The sequence below is a fragment of the Heloderma suspectum genome, chromosome 13, assembly GCF_057233095.1.
Source record: "Heloderma suspectum isolate Gila_16-S chromosome 13, 16-S_ref, whole genome shotgun sequence".
NCBI classification, from domain to species: Eukaryota; Metazoa; Chordata; class Lepidosauria; order Squamata; family Helodermatidae; genus Heloderma; species Heloderma suspectum.
In genome coordinates, this window is record NC_139470.1 from 5,384,917 (window position 1) to 5,402,345 (window position 17,429).

A 17,429-nucleotide genomic window follows, 5' to 3' on the forward strand; every position below is an offset into this window, starting at 1 on the left:
AGGGCTGTTTTTTTTTTTTAGGTTGGGGGTGGTAGAAAAAAAAAAACTCTGAGAGATTGAGAGAAAGAGACTCTCCAAACATTTGAGCTTTCGAAGTTACATCCCAAGAAGCCAACCGGGGCAAGGAGGTCTTGGCACTGAAGCTACGTTGCAAGAAGGATGCAAGAAGAATGTTTCCACCTCCGATGAATGGCTTGCTATGGGGAGGGGGGGGAGCCCCCGTTTTGTTACAATTTGTCAATTTCACGATTTGGGAGGAGGGAGAGAGGAAGGAAAGTAGCAGTTTTGCTTATTAAAGGTCCTGAGCAACCAATCAGCTCGGACCTTCCATTTTGTTTCAGCAAAAGAAAGTCCGTCTTGATCCCCCCCCGCTTTTTTAGCCTCTCTCCCCCCCGTCGCCTTGTTGGGGCTTCGTGTTGTTTTACCTCGTCTTGTGCTTTTGGTTTGTAATTTGGCCGTGGTTAGGTAATTGGCTGGTTAAAGGCACCAGGCAGACGCAGCCAATCAGCGCGCAGCTTCCATTGGGCTTGAGTTATTAGACGCTGATCTAAAAACATCCTTCAGCAGACAGCTAAGGAGAGGCCAACAGATCAGGCAGCCATTTTTCTGCAATGGAATTAAATGGCCAACTGGGTTTTCCTTTGTTCCAAAAGGGGAATACTTGATTTGAATGAATCCACACCATCCATTTCAGGACTTCTCAGTGTTTGTATTAATGTCTTGACAACATTTAGAGGACTCAAAAGGAAGAAGGAAGATTTTATAAAAAGATCTGGATTTTTCCCTTTGATTTGGAACCCATCTTTGTCTTGTATATAACTAGGTCATGGCACGCCCTTATGTCAGCAGTAACAATTTTGAGTTACAAAAAAAGAGTAAATACATGTGTTATTTTTGGTGTGTTTGTTTTTGAAAGCTTTTATTTATCTGCCTGAGCAATACATTTTTAGATGTAGTTTCCTGTATTAAACACTAAATACCTGGCCATCTTTTAAGTTAAATCCTCTCGTGCTAACAAGGTAACGTTTTAAATATAGATGTAGGAGACGTGAATTCTTGCAAAAAGTCATTAGGATAAGTTTTTTTCCTTTTACATTGTAAGTACCCAGTCCATTCTGTCCTTCTTAAGTGTAGTTTTCATGTTAATGTTACTGGAGTTCTCCTTATTTTTACTTATTTTTTTCGGACTTCATCTGCATGTCATTTTTGTCTTGTTTATCTAAACCAATTGCTTCTGAACTACTTTTAAAAACAAAAATATTTAGCTAGAGATGCTTAAAATGTTTACATATAGTAATTAACCAGGTGTATTCACACTAACATGTACAGATTTAAGTGTAATTGAGATCATGTTTTAAAAAGGGGGGGGGAGAGGGAGGAAATACACGCAGCGTCCTTTTTTATGTGCAGAGAGAATCTGACACAAGAATTTACCGATTTAAGTCTGGAGTTTAAAACAACTACTGATACTGGTAGTCAAAATAAGTGGATGTCTTCTAACAACCTTTTTTTTTTGTCAAAGCCATAGAAATGACTGAACGAGAGTTGTTGATTTGCAAACTTACGACAGAAGTGATGATACAGAATATAACGTATATTTAGAACTAGATTTTTTTTAAACCTTACCCCCCCCCCCTTCACCTTCAGAACTGCATTCAACTATGGTGTGCGGGTAAGTAAACCCTTTTGCCCTTGCAGTGAAACAGAGCAGGGCCTATGCAACAAATGTTTTTGTCCAGGGCGGATATCCGAGTTACTTTCTGTGGGGGGAAAAGGTAGCTAACGTTCTTGTGGAAAGTACATATTCAGAATCAACTTTATATATCTCTGTCCAAAGGATATTTCCTTTCTCTTATCCTCCTGTAACAAAGTGCTTTGCTTGGCTGCATCTTTGATTTCAAACGTTTCTCTCTGCGACTCCATAATAGCGTTACATATCTGCAAAGCTGCTCCTCTCAAAGCCAATCTGCAGACAAGGGTGGGCGATATATTCTATATTTAAAGTCATAACCGAGAAGAACCAGTTTTTCTCCCTCTAGTTACTGGAGGGTGGGGTTTTTTTGTAACAACAAAGGAGAGGAGTTTTTTAGGACGATAGCAATTTGGAACAGGAAAGAGGGTCTCTGGTTTGCTAAAATGTACCGTCTCACAGGGGTTTTCTCTCATCGGGAGAGCCGCCTGGTTAGGAAGGGAGAACTCGAAAAACAAAATCCAAAATGGAGATTCCCTTTCCCCACCAGAGAGAGGCTTTGCAGTCTTAAGTCGTGCTGTTGAGAAAGCTTGTGACGCGTTTGTTAGTTCACAGCAGCAGGTCTACGCCTTTCCAGGTAGCTACACTTAAAAATAGCTTCTAGCTGGCTTTTTGAGACAGAGGCTTTGTTTGGAGAGAGGAACTGCCTCTTGCACCCACTTTTCCCGAGCTTTGGTGCCCTGAAAGGGGCTGCTTTTTTATATAAAAAATTCGTACTCCATATTGTATGCGAGCAGTCGGGCTTCGTAATGGCGGCTGTCCTTTCTGCTGTGTGGCTGTTGTTGTTTCTGGGGCAGCCCCAACGCTGGATTTCTCCAAGGCTCAGAGTGGGCTTTCTGTTTTCGATCAATGCAGAAAAGACTTCTTTCTCTCTCTCTCTCCTCTACCCCCCCCCCCCGGTGTGTAGGCTTGTAGAAAGTAAAGCAGAAGTGAGAAGGGGTTGCTTTTTTTTTTTTAAAGGGGGCGGTTTGCGGGAAAAGATGGTTGCCATTTCATGCAAGTGCTTTTGCAGCAGCGAGAAGAAACGCAGGAGCGAGCGAGAGGCAAGGGTGTAAGAGGAGATCCTGGCAGGACTCCAACTTCTGCCTGCTGTTCTGTTCGGCACTCCCGGGGGTGGGGGAGGGTTGGAGACTGCAGGGGGGAGGGGGAGGCCAGCGGTAGCCGCGCAGCCCGGGCTCTTAAAGGAACAGGACGGCGCTCCTGTAGTTAAGGGAAGACAAAGGCGCGGAATGGCAGGCGGCTCTGGCCCTTTGTGTCTAGAAACCAGAAGATGTTTTTGCACGGCAAGACGGAGGACGCTGGTCAGGCTAGTGCTGGCCAAGCCAGCAGCCGTGTGGTTTTAAAGCACCACGAGAAAGCAGCAAAGACGTTACTAAATGTTAGGAGCACCATTTTCTGCAGTACAGTGCGGTTTCTGTTTCTCAGGCATGGCATGGCTCGGCTCGCTCTCTGGGTGGCTGGAGAACCCGTCCCAGGGTGATCTTTTGAACAGGTCTAACTCCTGACCACGTGTCTCAAAATAGGTCTCCCGGCATTACTAATCTTTTCTCTCTCCCCCCCACCATGACCCCTAGAAAGGGTGAGCTCAACGATGATGATCGAGGAGGAGGAGCTGACAAGGGAGTACGTGGCCTGTTGTCAGACGAAAGAGGGATTTCGGGTGGCATCTCTGCCTGTTTGCAGTTGGGAGGGCTTGCCAGACGTATTTCCGTTTAAATGGCTTTTCTTTGTCTAAAGGATTTATTTCCTCAGCACTGCAGGCTCCCCCCAGAAGTTGCCTATTTCAGACTGCCACTGCTCTGGAATCTATTGTTTCTTTGAAGATTTGAGCTGTCAGTCCTGGCAGTAGGTCCTGAGGCCATTAAGCAGCTTGTGGATAACTGCGTTGTTATCCATCCTAGGGGGAGAAATGGATGTCTTTTTTGACATTTTCAGAAAAGGAAGTTGAAGGGGCCTCTCTCTGGCCTTGACTTCATTTCAGGGAAGCTTTAATGCAGGCTTTTTTGTAAAGCCTGTCAGGATTTAATATTAGAAATTTGCTCTTTTTTTAATTATTAGTCAAGTAACACTACTCCACTTCTTGATTTAAGGGGTGGATGGCTTCTACTTGTGCATGGAAACATACATCAAGGTGAAATCCCTGCTTATGATCTCCTTCTTCTCCACTGTAGCAATATCCCATAATAAGTGGAGATTAAAATATTTGGCTTATACGTGTCTGCGGTTGCTGGCTTATTGTAAAATATTCAGCGAGAGGCCACGGATCTCTGTGGGGAGTAGAGACATTCCATTCTGTTCCACCACTGTGTACCAAGATTTGCTCAAGTGGTAAAACCTGCTTTTAAGCAACAACTCAAAGGAGCAAACTGCCTGTTAAACATTGAACTGTCATGCTTCTTCGGGGGGGGGGGAGACAGCGTAAAGGGATACAGTCCTTCCTGGGTAGTAAATCCTGTTATGCTGGTGTAACTTCAGAGTAAACTTACGATTACATTGCGTGGTTTTTTAACCTTTAAGATGATGTTGGGAGATGATGTTTGTCCTTCATGATTGTTTTTGTGAGAAGTCTGAACTAAATATGGCAAACCCCTGATTAATTGTGAGTCCCTTGGTTCCAAGAAACTCTTTAGAATGGAGGCTAGGTGAATGTGTGTACCTTCTCCTAAACATCTTCTTAAAAACTCCATGGCTACTTACTTGTTCTTCCCAGTAGGTAACCTCCTAGTAAATATCAGTATGTAGACCTGTTCATTGTGATGTGGCAACAGCGAGTGAGGTCAGGCTGCCAATTTGTTGATCAGTAGGGCATCTATCCCTGAGATTCCTGCTGCTGTAATTGTGTGCTACAAATGAAGTGGTTGGCTTAGCATTCTTAAATTCTTTTCAAATGAGTACAAAGGCATGAGCAGTTGGTAGAAATACAGGCTTGTTCCTGACAACCCAGATCAAGCGTACATCCTGCCTACCTTTCTCTTCCCTCCCTCCCCATTCCAGTCGATTATAATGTAGGTCAGTATTCATCTCCTACTTGTGTTTGTGGCCAGGGGAGTTTTCCCTTCCTTGCAGGACTAGCATCCCCCGACACCGAATACTTGTATAGTGTGCCTTTGAGTTTTCAAAGCACTTCATATATATATGTTAAGTAATATTTAACAGCAGCCCTATACACTAGGCTTGTATTATTTCCATACTGCAGATGTGGGGCTAAGGCTGAGATATAGCAGGTAGCATGCAGTGACTTCAAGGCTGAGGCAAGATTTGAAATGGGGTCTTCCTAACTGGCAGTGAACTACTGTGCTACTTTGACTTATAATATAGATTGTGTGGTGTTCCTCCTCTATCAACATGTTTGGAATGGGAACAAGTACTGAGTCTGTTTTGTTTTAGCTCCAGGTGGGGGAGGCCAGGCTTTTTGTTTTATCTCTTAAAGATGCTCACTGTGATATATGCTCTAACACAATCTTCATCATCTCAACTTATCAAAATATACTTCTGGGGTTACTCTGGCATGTTGAACCTGGTGGCTTGTTTCTGGGCAGTAGCCTATATTGCATGTGTTAAAGAAACACTGCATATTCTAATGGAAGACTAACTGCATTGAATTTCTGGCAGCACTGGAAAGGGGAAGCTCCCCAGAAGAGGCTTGCATGTCTTGACAATCTGTTAATAGGCATTGGTGCATCATTTTATGTGGCTGGCTATCATGGCTGTAGTAGATAGTTCAAAGTATCAATTGCAAGTTTGTTTCACTTTGTTCAGTTTTAAATTTGTCTTATACAAAAATAGCAAACCATATCCATTATTCTTTAAACTGATTATTTTATGGAGTCACTCTGTATGTAAAGCATTTAACTATACTCAAGTTATAATAGTTCTAGTAACTAACTTGAGATAATTGGCTCCTTCCCCATCCCCAACATCACTGACCAAAAGGTCTCCCTGACTGTGATCAAAACACGTGGTTTTTCTGTACTGTATTCAATCTTATGAACTGAAATCAAACTTCCCTCTGCAGTCTCTCTTCAAAAAGCACAAAATGCAACAGTGCAATCCTGTGTGTCTACTCAGAGGCAAGTCCCATTGAATTAAATGAGTCCTACTCCCAGGAAACTCGGTATAGGATTGCAGCCTAAGCAGTATGTAAAAATTCTGGGTATTCTCAGACTTTGTCTGGACCTTGTTATTTCTTTGTAGGATTGGAAATCTTGAATTGAAGTAACTCCACTTGACTGCTGTGGGATAATTATAGCTAAGGAAGGGCATGCTTTTCCCAAGTGAACCTTTGGCTACAATTCTTTTTTCAATGTGTTTTAGGATCTCTCTGTTCACTCCCCCTAATTTGTTAACTTGAGGACTTTATAAATAGAAACATTGTTTTCTTAAGTTTTTGCATTTTCTGAGTGATTGTTATGAATCAGTATTTCAACTGAATAATCTTTGTTCAAAGACTTTAGAATGAAATCATTAGTAAAGTGCATGAATTTTTAAAGGCAACAAAAGTTGTTATTTATATTTCCATACTGCCCATCAGCCAAAGCTCTCTGGGTGGTTCACAAAACCAAACCATAAAATACAATAACATAATAAAACATAGTATTTCTTGTTGTGATACTGTGGTGGAACGTACACCACCATAGTGGTGGTAGAGCATATCCACCACCACTAGGCTAATTTTCCAGTCTGGGATATACTGCTCGTACTTTACTTCTCTGTATGTGATTGGATTATAACAACTATAGATGTGCAAAATGCTCTGGTTTGGTTTTGCCCTTGCCAATTTTTTTTTTAAAAATGCAAGCAGGGGTACTCAGACTTAAGACCACAATAAATTCATGTGGGATTTGAACTCTGACCACTAAAGGTTCAGCCTGCTAAATGTTGTATTGTGCTTGAGGGCAAAAGTCTTTGATACAGATTTTGGCTGAGCTGATGTAATTAATGGTGTAATGTTCAGTTGCTCAAGAAACCAAGCAGTCTGCACTTGAGCTTCTGTGAGGGAAGGTAAAGCTGTCAGTTCAGCTGGGATTACAATCTTGTTTGGGAGATGACTGAGGAGTGGAGAAAAGGTCTCAGGAGGTAGGAAACCTAAGGAACAGAGCTCAGAAGCAAAATAGTTGAAGGAAGGGTGCTGAGTGGACTGAGAGAGAGGAAGCATAAAGGAAAGGGCAAGAAGTTACCAGGCCAGGGGGTGAGACGCTCAAGAAATGTCTAATCATAGTACTGTGAGGGGGCTGTATGTGTTGAGGGGAAGGGGAAAGGGTGCCTGGAGGAGTAATATGGACAGTGGCTTGACAAGGAGAGATCTGAGAAAACTGAAACTGAAATTGGAGAGAGAACTTTCTCTCTCTTGTACAAAAACTAGATGGTATCCAATGAAAACAATTAGCAGGGCAGACCAATGAAAAGTTCACATGCTGCAGAATTAATTGATGGGAATTAAATGCTACAGGATGTGGCATAGATGGCTTTAAAAGGGGGTTAGACAAATTCATGGAAGATACAAAGTTATTAGCCATGATAAGCTAAATAGAATCTCCAGAGGCAATATGCCATTGAATACCAGCTCCTAGGGAGCATTGTGTTCAAACACTGTTTCTAAGCTTCCCTGAAGCATTCTATTGGCCATTCTGAGAACCAGGATGCTGGATTAGAGAGACTTAAGAGACTTGCTGGATCAGACCTAATGTTTTTAGGAGTTGCAAATAGGACTGAGGTAACCCTACACAGAGGGCCTACACCAAGGGAAGATATGTGGAGTTGATGGGCCTGGCCTGACAGAGAAGCTCTACTAGTTATAGCTTTTGTCACTGCAGCATAGTAGCCTGCAGACACAGACCTAGACACAGGTTGGGGGAAGAAGAGCTGAATTTTACATCATTCAGGTCAGTAACCTGCTAATTCTTTAGCTGTAGGCTTCTAGTAAACAACATTGTGCAGAACCATGTTTCTATCCTCAAATATCTCAGTCATCTTTTATTTACATTATTCCAGAAAAAGTAATTTGAGAACAGCAGTCACGATGGGGCCATGTTACCTTTGGATAAGGATCTGCGGTTTGTGAGCAAGTATGACCTGCCCTTTTAAAACCCATGTGTTAGGAAAACTCTGCATAAACATCTAGTCTCCCTCTACTCAGCACTGGTTAGGCCTCATCTTAAGTACTGTGTCCAGTTCTGGGCACCACACTTTAAGAAGGATGCAGACAAGCTGGAGAGGGTTCAGAGGAGGGCAACAAAGATGATCAGGGGACTGGAAACAAAGCCCTGTGAAGACAGACTGAAAGAACTGGGCATGTTTAGCCTTGAGAAGAGAAGACTGATATGATAGCACTCTTCAAGTACTTGAAAGGTTGTCACAGAGAGGAAGGCCAGCATCTCTTCTTGATCATCCCAGAATGCAGGACACGGAATCATGGGCTCAAGTTACAGGAAGCCAGATTCTGGCTAAACATCAGGAGAAACCTCCTGACTGTTAGAGCAGTACAACAGTGGAACCAATTACCTAGGGAGGTGGTGGGCTCTCCCACACTGGAGGCATTCAAGATGAGGCTGGACATCCATCTGCTGGGGATGCTCTGACTTGGATTCCTGCATTGAGCAGGGGGTTGGACTCGATGGTCTTCTAAGCCCCTTCCAACCCTACTATTCTATGATTCTATGATCTGTGTATTGGAAAGTTAGAAAGAAACTTGCATAAGACTGCAAAAATCAAGTGGTGAAATAAACAGCATGCTCTTGCTTGAGAAAGAATGCCTGCTTTAGAACAACAACTTTGTCTTATGACATTAAGTGATAAATGAGGAAGTAATGTAATCCAAATTGCTTAATGTTTGTTTCACAGGAAACTTGAGGCCCTGTTCCTACATACTTTATGATAGAGGCAGCAGCCTACTTCCTGTGTGCTGTATTTAGCACTACCCTGGAATAAATGGATCACATACGCTCTAGCTACCATTGGAAGTAACATGATGTAGTACATACGTAGTGCAACTGCAGCTTTTGGGCCTGGTTTTTAAGAATTTATTTTTTTGTAGTTTAGAAAGCAATCCTATGGCTGCTAGACACTGTCTAGCGGGCCATAGGATATGCTCATTTCCGGGAACCGACCTCAGAGCCTGCGCTGCAAGGTTGGTTCCCGGAAAACCGACTGCCCCTCCTGTCCGAGCTGCCTTGGAGGCAGTGTGGAGGAGCCCCATCCTCCACGCTTGCAAGAGGAGTGTGGAGCAACTGAAAAGGGGCAGGGCTGGGGGGTGGTCCAAGGCGAGGAGAGCAGAGCTGTGCGTAATAGCTGTCTAGTGAAAAATAGCAAGGCAGGAGAGGCGTGGAGGGAACGGTCCCCCTGTGCCTCTCCTGCCTTGCTTTGGATAGGTGGTCGCCTTTGAGGTTGGAGGTGGCTGCCTATCTAGTTAGGATTGCACCCTTAAGGGCTTAAGTCCTTAGATGCTGCAGTTCTAATACTGACTCAACTTCTTGTGTCCAAAGAGTTGTCCACTGAACCAGCTAGTAATTTTTGTGAACCGCCCAGAGAGCTTCGGCTATTGGGCAGTATAGAAATGAAATGAAATGAAATAAATAAATAAATAGTCTGTCAGTTCAAGGAGCAAACTTGTACACATTAACTTCAGCAGGAGCGGGGAACATGTGGCCTTCCAGATGTTATTTCTGCCCATATTAAAATACACATGGCATATATGTCCATATATTGAAATGCTTATTAAAATATTCACTGTATGCTTGGCTAGAGGAACAAATTAAAGGCAAACCTGAAGTCCCAAGGTAGTATGAGCTACTAACAGGCCAGGGTGGGTTTTAACTGCTTTGGATGATGTGGGAAGGCAGTTACCTATGGTTCTATTCACATGGAGCAAGCTTGGGCAACTTGTGATTCTCCAGATGTTGCTGGACTGCAACACCCATCAGCCTTGGTCAGCATGGCCAGTGCTAAGTAATGATGGGAGTTGCCATATTCTCCAGCCCTGCCTTACAGGCATATGAGTTGCACGCAAACATTTTCATGTCATTAAAATACACAAGTTAACAAGTGATCTGATAATTGCTAATAAATAATGCTGGTGGGCTATTAGCGGGGTCATTAGTTATAGTAAAACTACAGGTGAAAGTACCTGTATACTTGGGCTTGGTGGCTGAGGAAGAAGGAAAATCATGCCTCCTGGGTGGGTACTTGGTAGTGTACAAACCTTGGATTTCCCTAATACAGGTTAATGGTTGAACAGGATTTTTTTTTCTCCTGAAGGGCCAGCATGACACCTGAACCTGCCATGCAACTGCACTGTAAGAAATTAGCTATTAGAAGTATACCCGTATGTGATTTGTACAGCTTCTCATGTTTGTCCCTATCCTTCCCATATTTTTCTAATAAAACATGTAACTGCTGTCTGGCCTACTGAGCTCCTGCGAGTGTTGATTCTATGGTTCACATAAGCAGGCAATCCCTTGTAGTACTGACTTCGATGTGTTTCTACTGACCACATGGAGGCCGTGAAAAAGACTCTGGACTTTCAATGGATTCATGACTGCCCTGAAGCTGCAAGAACAGATTAGGGAAAACCCTATAACTACTAGTCTCTTTTCATTAAGTCATTTTAGGATAGATTTCAGTTGACTGTGTCACATTGATTTCATTTAGATGTTGTGCTAAATACAAACTACCAGTATCTTTGAGCAATATGTAATAACAGGAGGGGGTGGGGATGGCGTAAGCTAACTGGAGTTCTAACTGGTATAGCTGTGAAATCCACCCATTGCAGTGCCTTTTTCATTGGCAAACAATTGGAATACTTCATGTACTTACTGATTCTGCATGTAAGTAGACTTGGTCAATATTCCTGCTTTGAGGATGCTAGAAGAATAAAAAGGAGGGGATATAAAAATACAGTTAATTAAGATTGAGTTTTCCATTAGTTCCAGTGATTTTATTATCATAATCATAGTTTATAGAATCCAGATTTGAATCTTCACTCAGCCATTAAGCCAGGGGTAGGAAACCCCAGGTGTTTTGGCCTACAGCTCTGATGGTTCCCTCTTGCCATTAGCTATGGTGACTAGGGCTGATGGAAGTTGTAGACCAGAATAGCTGGAGGGCCAAATGTTTCCCATTCTACCCCTGCATTAAGCTCAGCAAGTGATCCTGGGTAAATCACATCCTAAGCTACATCACAGGAACATTGTGCAGATACAATGGAGACTGGGGGAAGATTGTGCAGATACAGTAGAGACTGGGGAAAGAATCTATGTCACTCTGAGCTTTTCCTAGAAGGAAAAGAGTAAAAACATAAAAGAAATGGTATATGCTGTATGGTTTGTAATACTTTAAAAAAGTTGCTCACCCCTGATTTATTAAATTTATACACTTCATTTCACTTCCCGCTGCAAAGAAGTCAAAGTGACTTATGCACACAAAATACAGGAATCCATAATTAATATAAACCATAATTAGCACAATACAAATAAAAATAAACACCATAAAGCATAATCTAACAGTACTATGGGGAAAGTATTATAAATGATTTAGACTTCTCATTAAAAAGCCTAGGCAGTATGTCAGAAATTACTCGTTCTTCCTTCTCTTTGCTATGACTGGGATCCAGAGAGCTACTTCATATATAATCAAGGGTTCATATGTGCCAAATGGATATTTGACAAATATTGCAAGCTGATTTTGGAACTCAGTAGTTCTCAGAATTGATTTGCCCTGCAGCCTTTGGGGCTGTAATTCAAGGAAAACAGCTCCGAAGCTCTGTCGGGTGCAGGACATAAATACAAAATGCCTTGGATCTTAGCCCCGTGCTCTTTTTGTACAATTGACGTGCTCCTTGTCCTTCTGCCTCTTGCTTCTTGGACTGGTGGTTTCCCTGCTGAGTTACCTAGGGAAAGTAGGCTTCTGTTGGCAGTGTTCTTTTGTTTAGGTCTAGAACGCCATCTAGTAGCACAACCAAGTAGTGAGAAATGTAAAGTGAACTTGGAAATCAAGTAAAGTTTGTGGGTGTGGCAGGTTTCAAATGATCTGTCAGACTGCTGGTTGGAACAAAATTAGAAACCCCGCTAAATGTTTCATTATACTATGGAGATAAATGCAGAATTGTATCACATATTACATAGGGTATTTGAGTAACAATCCTTTTGCATTTATGTGTACCATCTAAGATGATACGTGCCATCTGTAGTTTTTTTTTTAAATGGCACTTAAAAAACAAGTGTTGCCCAATTAATCTGAGGTGCCATTTTAGTAGATTAAGGATGCAATATTATGTATGTTTAGACAGAAAAAATCCCTACAACTCCCAGCATTCCAGAGTTGTAGGGCTTCTTTCTGTATAAACATGCATAACATTGCATCTTAAGACCTTTGCAATCAATTAAAGGTGCAATCCAATAACTGATTACCTGGGATAAGCCCCATTGAACTCAGTGGGACTTACTTCTGAGTAGACATGTATGGAATTCCGCTGGAAAAGGTTGAACAAAGTTCTACCTGAAGAGTACACTAAATGAAAAACATAGAATTTCACGTATTTCATTAAAGTATTTATATCCCATCTTTCTGCATCATTAGGAGCACCCAGGCTGTCTAAGAACAATAAATAAAAACAATTCTTCCTTAAAAAACTAAAATGGAAGCAAATGAAGCAGAGAAGGTCCTCTCATACATCGCAGCCAACTGCAACTTAGATTGTATTAATTACTATGTGACCCTATAAAAGGGATTGCCTTAACTGTTACTTGACTTGTAGGAGCAGCAAGTTAGAAATTCCTATCCTGGGAGATGACACAACATTCATCTTGATTTTCAGTAGGGGATCACTGGTGTTTTTATGACAGTACCTTCACACCCACACTCTAAAGTGACCCTCAGTGGAAAGCAATTTTGTCCAAGTTATTTTAGTCAGATTCTAATTCTGAAGGAAGCAAAATCCATTGGTACGTTGGGCTTTTAATGACCCTGACCACGGTGTGAATAAAAGGTGGCTAAAGCACATGGAGTTAGCTACCATGTGTAGAGTGATCTTAAAATACCTTGTGGAGTACTGATTCAAGCCAGCAGCTTCATTAAATGTGAAATTTATTCTGGACTTGTTATTTCAATATGAGTATGAGAGGCTTCAAAAAAGTAGCAGCCAGCCATTGTTTTTGGAATCTGCTTTATATGGTTTCAGAATTAGAAGTTACATTTTGCAATATGATCCATGCTACATATATTGCTATTAACCACATCTATTTATATTATTATTAGCCTGAACAATTAAAGGTTCCAATTATTCTGATTTGTAAGGAAGCCAGACTTGGGGGGGCGGGGGCAGGGAGTGAATCTTACACAGAAACTTGGTGGGGCTTTAAATACTACCACCTCAGTGTCTGTTTCCAAACAGCAAGTCAGATGACCTGTGCTCACAAGCAGGACATTTAATGGTTACAGGTAGAAGGTATGGCAGGGGACTGACTGGCCAGGTAAGGGGAGAACAGATTAGACATCTCTCCTGTTCTAGTTCTCTTCCAGCCAGAGGGTTCAGTGTTACCTTACTGATGTACCCTTGGGGCATCCTGGTGCTATTATTAAATGCCAGTTGGTTTGCAGTACAGTCTCCCTCATCCATGATTGCCCTCATGTCCTGTTTGTGAGTTTCCCATAAGTCACAACTAAATTAAAAATCCTTTAACTGGTTGATAATTGCTCTAGTTCATCCTTCTCGAACCTGGTGCCCTCCAGTGGTTTGGGCTACAACTCTCATCATCCCAAACTATTGGCCATGTTGGCCAGAGTTGATGGGAGTTGAAGTCCAAAACATCTGGAAAAGCGCCAGGTTGGAGAAAGCAGCTCTTATGTTTAATTGATCCTAATAAAGGTATCCCCCCGCCCCCGTTACTTGTGGATTTTATGTTGTCAGTGTGAGTTGCCACATTAGAGGTTTCAGCTCCTTCTTGATTGCTCTAGAACAGGTGGGCAACTTGTGGCCCTCCAGATGTTTTGGTCTATGACTCCCACTATCTGTCACCATTGACTATGCCTGATGGGAGTTGTGGCCCTCCAGGTGTTTGGGCCTACAAGCTGCCCATCCCTGCTCTAGAAGTTAAACTTCTTCAGTGTGATGTTGATGCATCTCAACCCTAGATTAATGCAATCTGTCAGCCACATGCATACTCATGAACACACGCTGCCATGTCATGCACAGCTTGCCACAGGCAGGGATCCTCAGTGTGAGAAGAATTTCTCCCAAAGCACGTTAAGAGTATATCTACTGAGTCAGTGTGACATAAAAGTACAGATCTTGGATCAGGAAGACTTGGATTCAAGACCCTGCTCAGCCATGAAGCAATCTGCCTGACCTTGAATCAGACAGTCTCTCCTAGCCAACCTCACAGGGTTGTTGTGATGATAAAAAAAGTGTGGGAACTGATGTATGCTGCCCCAACCATCTTGGCGCATACAACATTTATAAGTAAATAAGCATTTAATGTAGTCTAGTTATTAGAAAGGTTAATAAGGGGATTGAAACCCCTCTCCCCCATTTAATATGCAAAGTATGAAGCTGGGAGGGGATCTAAGTTGGGACCAGGGAGGGGCTTTCCCACCTTTTATTTATTTATCTAATAATTTATACCCTGCCTTTCAGACATATCTGCATACAAACATTAAAACAGTAACATGCAAGAATACTGTTAGAAATATAGCAATATTTTAAAAAGCACTAAAAATATGACAGGCATGGGATTTTCTGCACAGTTCTAAAACGTTTTGTTCTCTTCCTAACTCAGTCTGTGGGATTTGCACTCTTAAAAATAAGATCAAGCATCCTTAGGCGTACCACAAAACGTGGGTGGGTGAAACCACACATGATGCCCACCACCTTGAGCTATTTGGAGGAAAAGAAGGATAAAAATATAGTGTGATTATTTTATTCTTGCTCGTACTTAACCCTCACCTCTATCATCATTAGCACCACTCCCTGGCGTTGGAATTTTATACTGTAACCTCCTCGAGGCAGAGACCTGACTTCTGGGTGTTACTTTGTCCAGCGCTACGTATGTTGGCGGCGCGCTGTTTTTAAATAATAAATGCTTTCCACCCGTTTTTAAAAGTCAAATAGAACAAAAGTGTTGGAGGAGGAGGAAGAGGCCCTCGGGTGCTGCTGAGCCAGAGCGCCTTTCACTTCAGAGAAGCGGCGCTGGGGCCCAACCGCATCCTTCGCCTCTTCCTCTCTCTCAACCCGGCGCCGCAGAAGGACGGACGGAGCGACCGACCGAGACGCGGCCCACGAGGCTGCTTCCAACGTCGCCAGAAGAGCCGGCTTGAGAGAAAGGGGGGCCCATCGGGGGGGGGGCTTCTCTGCCTTTGCCTCGCTTTCCCCTCAGGCCGCGGCCCTCCTTTCCCGCGCTTTTACGCTGAGGCGGGGACGCTTTTCTCCTCATGGCCGAAGCGAACGGGGGCTCGGGGAAAGACGAGCGCCCGCCTGAGGAGGAGGTGGGGAAGAAGAAGAAAAGGGAGGAGTTGAAAGTGGTGGTAGTGGGCGACGGGGGCTGCGGGAAAACGTCGCTGCTGCTGGTCTACGCGAAGGGCGCCTTCCCTGAGGTGAGTAGCGGGCAGAGTCTCCCCTCAGGCTTTATTTCCTCCCTCAACCAATCACAGCTCACGGCCCCCTCTCCCCTCCTTGGTCGCTCCGCGCCAGAAAGGTGGCTCTTGGGATTCCAGAACCTTCCATCAGCACCTTGGGCAACTTGTGCCCGTCAGGTGTTGTAGGACTGCAACTCCCATCAGCCCTAGCCAGGATAGCCAATGGTGAGGGATAATGGGAGTTGCAGCCCAACATCTGGAGGGCCACACTTTGCCCACCCTTGTTTGAAGGCAATCATCCCCAACCTGGCGCCCTCCAAATGTTTTGGACTCCAGCTGCCATGAGCCCCAGCCAGAATGGCCAATGGGAAGGAATGGTGGGAGTTGTCACCCAAAACATCTGTCCAATTTGGGGGTATTTGGTTCTGTGAGGAAGATTCTAGGAAGAAGATTCTGTGAAAAGAATCACAGTTATTGACTGGTTTTACGGCCTGTCCCAGGCCAAAACCCCAACTTGTTGGAGTACAATTCCCATCATCCCCAGTCACTATGGCCAATGATAGGGGATGATGGGAGTTGTCATCTAGAACATCTGAAGAGGACCAGGTTGGGGAAGGCTGGTGTAAAAGTAGGAAAAAACCGTCAAGACCAACATTAATTTTAAACAGCCACCCTGAGAACCTCTTAATAGACGGGATATAAAATGTCCAAAATAAAAGTTTGATATACTCTCTCTCCTCTATTCTCCCCACTCCCTTGTCCACTAGAAGCTGATGCAAGATTAGCGTTTTATTATTAAAATATTTATACACCTCTCTGCTCCAGGAAGCTTGCAGGCAAAACAATATAAAGTTGACTAAAATATTTATTTTTTACAAAGAGAGAGAGCAATTGAAATTGACAGGAAAAATACCAAATTTTAAACAAGCACTTCAACTGGCAAAACGCCCGTGGAAAAAGAGCAAACACGCTCCTTCCAACCCAAGTTTAGTGGTTTATAGGGAACAGGCACCTTCACAAAAGTATAAAACTATATGATATACCGATCCCTTTAGAATCTCTTAAACTAGATGCACACCTACCCACATTCTTACAGTCTAATGGAAATCACTGCTTGGGGTTAGACAGAAACCCCCACCTCAACAAAACTTCCAAAATTCTTCCCCCACACCTGTGGAATGCAACAGACTAGAAACAGCTATATAGAAATGCATAAACAATAAGGAATTTCATAGAGTAGATAAGCCACCAGCCCCTTGGTGGCCATAGAACAGAACCCCATTTGATAATACGGAAACCTTCTCTGCAGTTCATGGACTATAGAACAGAGCTTTGTACACAGAACTCCATACAATAGGTTCCCCCAGCTCTGCAGAGCATCTGAAAGATACACAGAGACCCATGAAAACCATAGTATATTCCGTCCAGACCCACAAATGGCTTAATTTTTAAGAGTCAAATGGCTTTTAAAATTTATTTATTGTATTTCTGTACTGCCTTTCTGAAGCCAATCAAGGCAATATACAAACACTCCGGATGCTCTTTAAGGGCAGTCCCACTAAGAGTCCATTGCAGTAGTCTAACTATGAAGTAACCAAGGGATAGATAACTGCTGCCAGATTAATCTGATTTAGGAACAGTTGCAATAGGTGCGCTAGACATCAATGTGCAAATGCACTCCTTGCCACTGCTGCCACTTGAAGATCCAAGGACAGTGTAGGATCCAGGAGCACTCCCCGAGTTGTGGACCTGATCTTTTAGGCGCAGCACAACCCCATTCAGAACAGGTTGAATCCCAGTCCCAAGCCAGGTTTTCTATTGACAGACAGCATCTCTTTCTTTTCTGTATTTAATCTCAGCTTGTTCACCCCCATCCAGTCCATTAGTGAATTTAGGCAGTGTTCAAGGGTGTTGATTGTTTCCTTGGAATCAGGTAAGAAAGAGCACTCCCACAAAAGCTCTATGAATCTAGCATAGATACATTCTCTGTTTAAACCTATACACATAAAGCCAGTCTACCATCCAGACAACCTATTTCCTGTTCCCATTGAAACTATTGAGAAGACTCACTATACAGTACCTTTAGACATCAGGCCTTTCTAACACTACATCC

At 43.0% G+C, this 17,429-nt stretch overlaps 1 protein-coding gene across 4 annotated transcripts in view; it reads left to right on the forward strand.

Moving 5' to 3' along the window:
- Positions 1–14,877: 14,877 nt before the first annotated feature.
- RHOF (ras homolog family member F, filopodia associated) overlaps positions 14,878–17,429 on the forward strand; it is a 30,100-nt gene continuing 27,548 nt past the window's right edge. For all 4 annotated transcript variants that reach the window (XR_014785776.1, XR_014785777.1, XR_014785775.1 and 1 more), the window contains exon 1: positions 14,878–15,334. Coding sequence is in view for 1 of the 4 variants with exons in the window: in XM_084820144.1 (XP_084676270.1) it covers positions 15,173–15,334 (162 nt within the window). In the remaining 3 variants the exon portion in view is untranslated. The remainder of the gene's footprint in view (positions 15,335–17,429) is intronic.